Below are 12,319 nucleotides of genomic sequence, written 5' to 3' on the forward strand. Positions count from 1 at the left end.
GGCCAAGCTCCAATGCAGTTATTCCAGCAGCCACTGTTGAGAGGACAGCTCCTTTCTACCTGCAAACCCAGAACTTAAGGAGGCAGGAATGTTTCCTCTGCAGGAATGACTTTGCAGGATATTTTTGCCTCTTTTTGACACTTTATTGCTGATATCCATGAAGACAAGTGTGTGTCACACGACTGTATTGTAGCCTCTTCTCTACTCTCCCTTTTGCAAATTGCCATGTGCACAAGGTCATGGTCTTCCTTCATTTGTAGAAGTTTAAAATCAGGCAAGACAAAGGCCGCTTGCAGCTGTTACGTAAATTCTGGGTGGGGAAGCCCTAGAAGGACAGAGGGGGAGCCTTGAGGTCAGGAAAAATGTCATGGAGTAGCCAGATGTGTGACGGGGTGACCCATGGAGTAAGATCAGCCAGTTCAGCCCCTTCACACCTTGCAGAAAAACTGCTTGCCAAAGACCAGCAAGAATCAGTTGTAGGCTGACATGCATAGCCCAGTGCAGGTAAAACAAGCCTGGCTTGGGAAGAAACATTATTAGGAACATATTTATTAGCTGGTCTATTTCAAGAGGATTATGAGATTTCGGGCTAGATACAGCTGTTGATTTTGACTGCCAGACAAGGCTCTGATGACTTTTTTCTTGTTCAGACAGCATCTCCAATCTCACCTGGCCTCCCTGAGTACAACCAGGTACAGGTGAACGCAGGAGTCCACCTGCCTGCAGACCAGAGACTTGAGGAAGCCAGGAGGGTTTGGGGTATGACCTGAGGCAGAGTGTGTCCCACTGAAGGTTTTGTCAGGGCTCCATCCCTGTGATGTCCATGGGGCTGAGAGTGCCCATTGCGTACTGCAAGCTGAGTCGCATCATGGGGCAGGGGGAAATGTGAGCGATCAGTGATTAAGGGGTACAACTGTAAACTAAAGGAAGAAACACATATGCTTAAAACCCCAGAAGATGTGGTTTTGTAGCTTTACCCCATTTCCAGCCTGATCGGTGATTCCAAATAAACAGCCAGCAGCAGCACCGTCAGTGTCCTTGATCAGCGTGTGGGGTAGGAAGGCAGTAAAGAAAAGGTCTGCAGGGGCAGAGATCCTCCAAGCACCTGGTCTTTAATGTGATGTGGGATTTTTTTTGAAAAGAAAAAAACAAGCTGAGAAGGCAGGGCCCCCTCTGTTCCCGAACACCGCATCGCCAGGACCATTTGTCTCCCTACGCCCATGTACCCTGCTCCTGAAGCCCCTCCATTGCCCAAGGCCAGGTTGTATGAGGCTTTGAGCAAGCTGATGTAGTGGAAGGTGTTCCTGCCCATGGCAGGGGGGACTGGAAATAGATGGTCTTGAAGGTCCCTTCCAACCCAAACCATTCAATGATTCTATGATTCTATGGTGGGTAGTCGGCTGTTCAGCAGTTGGTCCGACTGCCCACCCTTACTGCAGGTGTGTGGGAATGGTGCTGAGGAGCTGCAGGCAGCTGATGGTTGAGGAGTGAAGAGCTGTCATGCAATGCCCAGGACCATGCAGTAGTGGTAAAGTGTCACCATCTGGCTGAGGTGGAGGCAGGGACCTCCAGGCAATGGGGGTCTTCTGGACAGATCTTTGTGTTTAAGAATCGGTTGTTACTTTAAATAAGCCACAACCTCATCCTTACCTCCATGCTTCTGCCACCACTTCATCCCTTTTCTGCTTGAGGGTCCAGCCCAAAACCCATTGACACCCCCCCCATGCAGAAAAAGGTAAGAGTCAAGCAGAGACACAAATCAGCCAAATTACCTGCACGATCGCTCCTGTTGTGTTCCCGCTGGATACAATCAGCGCACATTATCTCCATTTCAGCCTTTATTGCCACTGCTGGAAGCAACAACGTTTGCATTGCCCCGCTGTGGCATGCTCCTGCCAGCTCCCGCGTTAGCAAATTGCACATGCTCCTCAACGCAACGCAGAGATTCCACCTGTCAGCCATGACTGTGGCCCTAACGAGCATCACGCAAGCCAATGGAGAGAGCAGCGGAAATACAGTCAGACTGGGGAGATAAGGATGGTTCCCTACAAGTTGCTTTCACTCCTGCTGCCACGATGCACATGAACGGAGTGCTCCTGCCAGGAGTCGGAAACGAGCATGGGATTTTACAGATAATAGATCCTTCTGATAGTTGGTCCTGTTGGAAACTGCGGATGTTCTCCTCTTCTCCTGAGGAGAGCTGGTTTTACTCTCTGCCTCTGATTGCTAAAGGAAGGCTTCTCACCCACATCCTCCCTTTCATGCTGCTTGCCACTTTTGCTGTGGTGTCTGGTTGGCAATGTCCTCTTTCTGCTGCTCTTTTCACCAGAGCTCTTCCCTAGAGTGGGGCTCCAGCACTTCCTAATCTGTTCATAGATGAGGTCCCTCGATAATGACTTGGACCATGTCCCTTTGGGGAAAGAGGAGACCTTGCAGCATTGTCCATCATGCTCTGGTCCATCCCACCTCCATCTCAGCTACTTTCCCACCTCGCTGCAGTACTTTTCCCCCAACTGTGCTTACCTGATAAAGGATGTTGTCTCTTCCCACGGATCTTGCCTATCTTTATTTAAGTGCAGAACAGGCAGAGGAAACCCTGGCCTCTCCATGCTTCCATCTAAGCCCACCCTGGCCCCAGGCAGTGTGGTCCTGCCCCTACATCTCTCCCCACTCCCTGTCCCATACTTCTGTAGTAAAGGCCAAAGCAGACAGGTGAGGGCTGGTTTAGCTCCATAAGCCAACTGAAATCTAATCCTGCAACACCGAAAACACAAATAACTTGTTCTCAGTCAACTCAGTGGGCTGAGGCAGCTCAACCCACAAGAGCTGGTGCTGACATGAGCCAGGGGGCAGGAATCCCTCTGATCATGCCTCCTTCAGGCCGCTTGGTGCAAGATCCCTGCATGGTACAGGCAGTGCTGGGTAGTCTTCCAGTACCTGAAAGGGGCCTACAAGAAAGCTGGAGAGGGACTTTTCCCAAGGGCGTGTAGTGACAGGACAAGGGTCAATGGCTTTAAACTGAAAGAGGGCAGATTTCGATTAGATAAAAATAAGAAATTTTTCACTCTGAGAGTGGTGAGGCACTGGAACAGGTTGTCCAGAGAAGTTGTGGCTGCCCCATCCCTGGAAGTGTTCAAGGCCAGATTGGATGAGGCTTTGAGCAACCTGGTGTAGTGGAGAGTGTCCCTGCCCATGGCAGGGGGGTTGGAACTAGATGATTTTTAAGGTCCCTTCCAACCCAAACCATTCTATGATTCTATGTGTCCTTCGTTCATGCTTTTTATCCTGTAGCTCCTTAAAAAAAAATGCTCAGAGCATCCTGGAAGCAGAGACCAAACTCAGGCTGTCCTTGAGTTGGAGCCAAGGATGCTCCAGCCTGGGTCTTCAAATGCATCTCCTGATACAACACGCCCCATCCCAGAGGTGAGCTGAGAGCAAGCCCATGTCACTGCAGGACACCCTGTTGTGCCTCGGTGGCCTCTGTCACTCTGGAACTCTTTCAACCGCTGGTTGTTAATTCAGTATGAGCCTTTGAGTTGTGGATATAATTCACATTTAATCTGGCAATGGTTTACAACATCACACAATATGGTAGTGAAGAGGAAAAAATCAATGTGTCCAGCAATTACTACTGCAGCATAACAAACTCCATGTAGGACTAAATGAAACCCAGCTTTGCGATGGGCCAAAGAATCACTAAATCCAGGCTATTTTTGACTCAGAAACAGGTGGGGAGTGAGTTGAATGGAATATGTTTAAAGGGGCATTAACCTCTTTGGCAGCAGCCCGTCCTCTCCACCACCAGGCAGGAAAAACCCCAGAGAGATGGATAGCTTTAAGAAATTAAGCAGGTCTACCGCCAACTTCAAGTGTCTTGCATTCAAGTAAAACAAAGAGGCAAACAGTGACCAGTAATTGCATTTTTCCAGATTTTTTTTTTTTACTTTTAATAGTTTAACATGTTATTAGTAACATATATATTATTTTATTTCAACAATACTCCCTTAACTCTGTAGTTGTACTTTTGCCATAAATACTGGGTTGCTGTTCAAAACACTCCTGGTTGTGATGGATTACCTCTACAGTGCAACTGGGACTGGGCTAACATTTACAATAGTTCCTACTGTCACTTCCTCCATGTTAAAAAAAAAGACGACGTTTTGCTATAAAAACACAAGCAAAGAAAGTTTTACTGTGTTAAAAAAAAAGCCCAACTGTCAGTTGAGCGTATTTCCACTGTCATCAGCAAAAGACCTTCTCTGAGGTCCCTTTGAGCAGGTTTCACTTTGGGTTAGAGGGAAATCTGCTGCTCGGCAGCTTCTTTCTCCTTCACAGGACGAGAGCCAGGCTTAGAAGGCAAAGCGACCTGGCAGAGAGCCAGGCACACAGGCAGAGTAGTGTTCCTGTATTTTTTATGGGAATACAAAAGGGAAGGCGAGTTACATAACACGGGGCCTTTGTAGTGCAGCTTTCTTGTTTAATCTGTAACAGATAAGAGGAGAACCGTGTCCCCATTTAAGACTTCATATGGTAAAAGAAGGCTGACATCTGAAGTTGCAAGAAGTCACCTGGCATCCGGCCACTGATTTCAGTGGTGGGGTGGATTTTTTCTTTGCACAGATGTTGGATGTTTGGTCCAGATGTCTGAGCCAACCCAACCCAAGAGCTGTACTTTGTTAAAAAAAGTCTCTATCCTCTCACTAAGAGCAAAACTAAAAAATCACACTAAATAAAAACACAGCTGGATTGGTCGAACACGTACAAAAGGATTAATCTCAACAGCAGCATTAGGATGTCTCCAGCATGCAGAACGGAGAAGGCTGATGGCTATTTCACATCAGGAGTCCTGTGGGGCACCAAGCGCTGCTCCAGAGAAGACACTGGGGATTTAACGGGACCCTGACATTGGCAGACTTCACACGCTGAATTCCTTCTAGGTCTGTAACAAGGTTCACTGTGCCCTGAAAGAGCTTGAGCTGCTAATCACAGTCCTGGATATTGATGTACACAAAGAGGGTAGAGGAGGAGTACGGGTCTCCGTTCTTGGTCAGAAGATGGATGTGGCGGTAACCTGGAAGCACAGACACAGATGGAAAGTGGCCTTTAGTCCAGTTGGAGAAATCTTTGCCAACATCTGCGCCAAGACCCTGCAAAAACACCTCCCTGTCTCTGAGCGTTTTGCTCTCAGTACCCCACAGAACAGTAGGCCTGAGAGGCATGGCTTTGAACGTTGGTCACATGATGTCCCCAAGGCCACTGGTGACAAGGGGATCCCTTCCCCAGAGACAGTATTAACAGCTGCTCAATAAACTATTTATCATCTTGCGCATACCCCAGAGAGAGGACCTATTCTCACCCAAAGTGTGGTGGGTTTGGACCTCTCATGTAGGACAGTGGCGCTTCCCAAAGGGCTCAGTGGTTGTAAGGAACAGGCAGAAGGGTCTTACCTTGCTTCAGACTCGTGAAGGGAAGGGTGTACTGCCCGATGAAGTCGTTCTTGGTTGACATGTCAAAGTCTTCCACCACAAACCGGACCAGGGCAAGTGCAGGGATCTCTATGTCAAATGTAAACTCTTCGTCCCATTTTGGGTTAAAGCCTGGGCAACAGACAAGGATGGAGGTGAGAACCACTCACAAACAAGGAAAAAAGTGAGAGATACTCACAAGCAAGGATGGAGGTCAGAGATATCGGCAGATAAGGATGGAAGTCAGAGATGCTTGTAAGTGGACAGAGAATTTACCTGACTGCCAGTCTTATCTGACCCAGGCTAGAGATCTGAGGAGGTGCTGAGACAGCTGTTCCCAACTCTGACACGGATTTGCTACCTGGTATTAATAAATCCTCCAGCTTAGGCTGCTCACTGCAGACCTCAGCACCACGCTCCTAGAGAGCAGCGAGGAGCAAGAGAGAGGTGACCTTAGCTCTGCTCCGCAGGCTCTCACTGGCTGATACAAGGATGTCTTCAGTTGCCATTGGATCAGCTGCAAATTTTGACAGCCCAAAATCAGGGAGCAGGAGAGAGGAGAGTTGTGCCTTTGTGTTGTAACAGCCTTCTGGGGCCTTAAGCCTGAGTGCTTGAGGCACACCCATCTCTCACCACTCTGTGCCTCAGTTTCCCTGTCTGCAAGAAAGCTTAACGAGGAGTGTGGATTACAAAAAGCATGATGAGGTCTGTCTCCTTGCACAAGATCAGTGTCTGAGACAGCCAGCCTAGCCCCACTTCTGTTATGGATAAGGAGGATCTTGTGATTGGACTTACAAAGCAAACAAAACCAAGACTCTCACATCAGATGAGAGACAAAGAGCAGGCTCAGTGCTTTCTATCCAGGGCACAGCAGGTGCTCTCTGCAGTTTCAATAAACCACTCCTCAGAAACAAACAGGAGAAGAGGACATCCTGTTTGAAAGCCTGCTGCCATTGGCCCAGCCTGTGCAGAGCCCCAGCCTAAGGACAGCAAAACTTCAGCTCAAGCCTGCTGGTGATGGAGGGTTTGTGGAGGATTCAGCAGAGGCAGGAATCTTCCAGCTGTCCCTGAAGGTGCTGAGCTGGCCCTATGAACAGTGCCGTTGCAAAACACCTGTGCTGGGCTGCTGCACTTTATTTGGATTTTCATAGGATTAAATCAGCTTGACTATTCAGATAACACACGTCTGCTCCTGATCTCCTTCATCCTTGGGAATAAAAACAGTGCTGCTGATCCCATAGGAGCCGAAATCACGAAAGCTGAGGGAAAGTCATCAGCTCTAGGACAGTAGGTTTCACTGTACTGACACCTGTGAGGGATTTTCAACCCATCTCAGAGCCACAGTGAGATGCTCAGAGCTGCTGAGCCAGCAGGTGTCCACAGCCTCTCAAGCTCCACAGCTGCACTGCTGGCACCTGATCTGTGCCCACCGCTCCTGCTTCACTCCCACCAACACCAAACCAGGCGAGCTGCTGGAGCACGGTCACATATCTGAAACCTCAGCCCATGAAATGCAAGCCCCTCTCTACAATGCAATCCCGTTTCCAACACTGATGTTTTCATGGTTTGACTCACTTTCCATTGGAAAACGCTCCCTCCAGCATCACTTGAGCATCACTCCAGCATTTCTCCAGTTTTCCTCTGTCCAGTCAAGGGCTGGCCGTGGGGCCGAGTGCACTGAGCAGCCCTAAGGAATAGGCCTGGCGGGTCTATTCCTACATTCCCTACACAGCTTTCACTCAAGACAATACAAAAATCATTGTAGGTGACAGAAATGGCCGTGAGCTTTAGAAGCCAGGCCAGATTTCCTCCAACAGGAAAGAGGAAAAGGGAAACATTGTTAGCAAGGAGGAAAAAATGCATTGGCTTTCTAGCACTTGGCTCTTGCTCCATGCAGAAAAGCTGTGTGTGTGAGTGTACATGTATGTGTGTATGTTTTTGCCAGCAGAATGGTGAGGATTGATTTTTCAGACTCCTACTGCCTCATTCCTCCTATAGGAGAGAGGGCTGAACCTGCCCTCTACCATCTCTGAAGGACACAGACCTTCACTGCAGGCAGGAAGCCACAGCCACGTTTGACTGATGCAAAACGGACCACAGGGAGGTGAGATGTCTGTGAGACCTCTGAGGTCAGTGCTGGGCAGGGTTTGAGCCCAGCTCTTTGGAGACAAGGGCTTATGGCTTTCACCCCTCACCTGTGGTGACAGGCACCAGTTTAGCACCAGTGCCACTTTGGCCAAGAGGATGAGCAGATGCAGTGTCCCTGCCTTGTGAGGAGGCTTGGACCTACAGGAAATGTTCTCCTTTTGCACAGACTATGTTACAAGAGGCTGAGAGGTTGAGTTATTCAACCTGGAGAAGGCTGCGGGTGTTATTGCCATCCTCCTCTTCCTCCTTATAGAGAAGATAAAGCCAGGCTCTTCTTCCAGGTGCATTGCAAAAGCACAATGCATAATGGGCACAGACTGTTAACAGGGCAATTTCTGGTTAATAATAGCAATATCTTATTTTATCATGAGGTCAGTCAAAGACTGGATCACTTGAGATAGCCCAGAGAAGCTGGGGAATCTCCATATTTTGAGATATTCAAAATTCATCTGGGCAATACCTTGAGCAACTTGAGATAATTTTGAGGCTGGTCCTGCTTTGGGCAAGGGCTGGGACACCTCCAAAGTCCCTTGCAACCTCAATCTTTTGTGAGTGTGGGACACTTTCAGGATAAAATCAACCTCACAAGAAGCCTTCTCTAGGGAGATCTTCGTGGAGATCCATGCATCCCAGGTCAAGTCTAGCTGCATGGAGGTAAAGAGCACTTCCAAAGCTCTAGCTCTGCAGATTTGGCAGCCAGCCTCAAAAAAACTCACATGGCTGATGTTGTTTTGCAGGGAATTTCTGTCTCCAAACATCTTAGAGAGAGGAGAGAGGAAAGAACCCCTGAAAGTAATGCTCCATAGAGACATCAATCTATAGGGCTAGTTCATGCGACCAGCAATCTATAACCAGAGTCCCTACACTGAAGTAGGCCAACAGCATCTCATGTATCTGCTTAATGTGGGCAGGCTTGGGTGCACCTGGGCAGGTCTGGCCACAGGGCAGCAGTCTTGGCAAGGAACACTCTGCTACATGAAATCACAGGGTTACTGCCCCAGGGGAGGAGAGCACATAAGAAAACCCCTTACCATTGTTTTCAACGACTTTGGTCTGCTTCTTGTTGTTATCCTGTTGGACACCATGGATCTCTATCGTTATCTTGGGATCAACGATGGAGTTTTTGCTTTTGTTCACCTTGGGCAGCTGCTGACCAGAGATGATCTGTGGAGGAAACAGAGGAAGAGGTCAGGACATCATTGGGGGTGGGGGGGGCTCCCTGGCAAACATCCCTCTCCATCTCCAGGAGTGCAGGACCTGTTGTGACAAGCTGGTGCTAGTCTTTCAGAACCAACGTTGTGACATCCTTCAGAGGAAGTTGTCATGAGCCAAAGCACCTACTGAACATTGCTCCAGCCCAGCCAGCTGGCTAGGGGGCAGGTAACTTTTCTAACTGTCCCCACAGTGATCAGATGATACTTGGAAACACCAGTGGTGACTGTTGACTGCATGTCTCCCTGTATCTTTCTCTAACGACAGTGAATATTGTCATTAACCTTTCCTATTGCCAAACATTAAACATGTGAGTAAGTTCCTGGGTGAAGGGAGCCCATGCAGAGAGACTGAAGCAGAGACCCCAGTGGTGGGAAATGAGTAGGGTTAGGATATGAATAGGGTTAGGATAACATCGCCCAGGTGGGACCAGGAGAAGAAGAAGGTACAACCTACATGACCCACCCCCCCCCGAAGGTGGATGCTACTGAGACATTTTCTGACTTCTATTCTTACTTTAAGCAGAAGCTTCTTCTTTGTCCCCCATGTTCCTTCTGTGATGGATTTTGGATTGAATTTGGTTTGCTCATCCCGGAGGAATTCCGGCTTTAAGACATACCCAGAAAACCCATTGTCCTGGAACCGACCCTGGTAGACGTCCATTTCTGTGCCTCCTGTCTGGAAGTTTAGGGCAACTGCAACATAAATAAATAAATTCAGTCACTTGCAGATAAATCAATGGGAGGCTTTTTATACTAATTCTGTTCACATGAAATTGCACTTCATAGACATAAACATTGGCTTTTCCATGCTTCAAAGAGCAGTGATAAACTCTTAAGCCTCACAGTCTGCTACCCCTGAGGATTTCTTGCATTCAAAGATGTTAGAGACAGGAGGAGCCACTACAGCCATCTCAGTTGTCCTCCTGCCTGCCACAGGGTCAAAAAGTGTCTGGCACTGAATTTCTGTCACCTGGTTGGGCAACTGCATTTTTAGATAAACCTATTCATTTCTATGTTGAAAGAATAATCTCCTGCAGTGAAGCCAGCAATCATTCTCAGATTGTTTCTCAGCTACTTAGCCTCATTATTGAAACCTCCTTCCCAGCCCAGATATGCCTATTTCCACTTGCCATCCTGAGGAGCATTGATGTCTCTGTTGGTTATGACTAGAGAGCTCCTCACTGTCTGAACTCCTCATGCAGGAGTACAGAAGCTGTGATCAAATCATCTCTTTATTGTTCCCTGCCCAAAATAGATCAAGCCTCACTGGTGTCCCAGCACCAGGCAGATTCCTTATATTCTTTCCAATTTGCCACTGTCTTTTTAAAAGCATTGATGTCAAATCTGGAAGCAGTCTCTGAATAGTCTCATGATACCACACAGGGAGCGCACATGGATCCCACCGCCTCCTCAGTACTCCATTGCTTTCTCAAGGGTGAAACTAACCTCTGTAGCAATTTCTAAGACAGCTCTAGGACAGACAGCAATTTATCCTGGTCCTGGGTCCTACATACCCTGTAACACTTGAAGGCCAAAAGCATTTTAAGGCACTCCCCTGTTTTTCCACCTCCAAGCAAGACTTTAATAACTGCAGTATATTGGTTTTACTGGGAGCTGCAAGTACCCAGGGCTTCTGAAAAATCTTATTTTGGGTGACCAAATAGTGAATTTAGGCCAGATAAGGCATGTAAGTCTGGCCTCAGTGTACCCCGAAGGACCTGATGTTGCTTCCCAGGGACATTTCTGAGATTAGACTCAATGCTGCAGAGACAGACCCAGGAGTGATACCTGTGTCCTCACAGGGGCTGCAGGACCCAGTATGTTCACATGCTGCCAGGAACATCCAGCCCATTCAGGTCCACACAGCTGGGTGCCAGGGAGCCCTCTATATGCAGCTTCTCTAGTCTAGTCTGGCTGGGCAACACAGTCACAACTGGGACGTCTCCAACATCCAGCATCACCAAGAGAGCCAAGTGTGCCATCACCAGCCTGCCCACTTACCACCGCATCATGTTTCCTGGATGAGAGCTACAATATAATTCACTTAACAGGCTCTGGGACCCTTGTTTTCATCAAATCTCTGAGGTATCAATATACCATCAGAGTCTCAACTCCCTGGGAGTAGGTACGATGTGCTGCTTTGACTACGGAGAGCAGCTCAGGCCATGGCTTGGCCCTTATGGTTATGGCCTTGCTCTGGGGTCCAAGAGGTCTGAGCTTGATTTCCATCTCTGCCAGAGATTTCAGCACACTTCTCAGTGACTGTAACTTCTGGCTCCCTCCTCCTTTGTTAAACAGCAATAACTTTGCTTCCAGTGAAGTTGCAGAAATGTGCACGTTAACGTGCAGGAAAGGCTCTCCTAATGGTTTTGAGGTGGGCCAGAAAATGGTCTATGAAAAGTCACTGAGCACTGCCTGAAGAGCTGATCTCTCCCAGTGACCACTGAGCCTCTCTGCCTGCAAATGGCTTGAGATCACACATCGACCTCAACTGAAGCCCTTCCACAGCCATGGGTCATGGCCAACCCAACTAAATTGACCCTCTTCAACCTCCCAGTTGCACCCACCGATCTGGCAGCCAACATTCCACAAGTCGATGGGGTTGTAGTTGGAAGAATCTGTCCTCCAGCCTGCAGGGTAGATCCGGCTCAGATGCCTGATGTTGTGATGGATAAAACTGGTTCCTACAGAAAAAAAAAAAAAAAAGAAAACAGCCCTATCAGTGATTATCTCTTCTTCATGCTGCTGTATATACTGCTCCTCTGCCTGGCGAGTCTGGCTGAGTGTGAACTACTTGTATAAAATGCTCTTCTTTGTAACAGCATCTATGACTTTAAGTTATTCCCACTGTTTCTCAGTGACATGCATGGCCAAAGAGATCACAACCCATGTCTTTCAGGGTGCCTTTTCCTCGTGCTTAACCACCACAAGCTGTCCCTTTATGGAGGACTGAGACAGAGGATGGCCTTTTGCCAGGGCTGAACATACATACCAGACTCCTGGGCTAGTTTCAGAGCTTTGCTCTCCGTGAACGATGACATCTCATAGAAAGCCCGAGGGTGGCTGGGGTCCTCAAAGCCATTGAAATGGACGCTCTTGCAGTACACAACCGTGTCTGACAGCTCCTTGGCCAGCTTCAAGGTGTCACTCTAAAAGTAGGAGAGCAAGAGGTTTGTATGGAGTTTCTGCTGTCATACTCAAAAGTACTACTCATGTTTTGCCTCAGACCCCTGGAGCTTCTCTTCTCCAACATCTTCAGATGGAAAGGATGCAAAGTATCAACACTCAGTGGCACCCCTATGCAGAGAGAAGGTGGAAAGCGGGCAGACTGCCCCTGCCATGTCCCTTGCCCTGCATGGAGAGTGTTAATCCCTCCTCTCACAGCATCGGTACCCTCTCGTGCCTTCCCAATATCACTGACTTCCCAAGTGTACTACCAAGAATATTTCATTTCATCTGGGCTGTCCCTCCTTCTGCATTTATTTGCATGTC

At 48.3% G+C, this 12,319-nt stretch overlaps 1 protein-coding gene across 2 annotated transcripts in view; it reads right to left on the bottom strand.

Annotated features, from left to right (window-relative positions):
- Positions 1-4,979: 4,979 nt before the first annotated feature.
- Positions 4,980-12,319, bottom strand: part of PLCD1 (phospholipase C delta 1) — a 45,038-nt gene continuing 37,698 nt past the window's right edge. For both annotated transcript variants that reach the window (XM_009988636.2, XM_086614451.1), the window contains exons 10-15: positions 11,820-11,976; positions 11,395-11,511; positions 9,342-9,520; positions 8,645-8,777; positions 5,448-5,597; positions 4,980-5,071 (exon numbers count right to left, since the gene is read on the bottom strand). In XM_009988636.2, the coding sequence (XP_009986938.2) occupies positions 4,980-5,071; positions 5,448-5,597; positions 8,645-8,777; positions 9,342-9,520; positions 11,395-11,511; positions 11,820-11,976 (828 nt within the window). The remainder of the gene's footprint in view (positions 5,072-5,447; positions 5,598-8,644; positions 8,778-9,341; positions 9,521-11,394; positions 11,512-11,819; positions 11,977-12,319) is intronic.

Source organism: Tauraco erythrolophus, chromosome 7 (assembly GCF_009769465.1).
Source record: "Tauraco erythrolophus isolate bTauEry1 chromosome 7, bTauEry1.pri, whole genome shotgun sequence".
NCBI classification, from domain to species: domain Eukaryota; kingdom Metazoa; phylum Chordata; class Aves; order Musophagiformes; family Musophagidae; genus Tauraco; species Tauraco erythrolophus.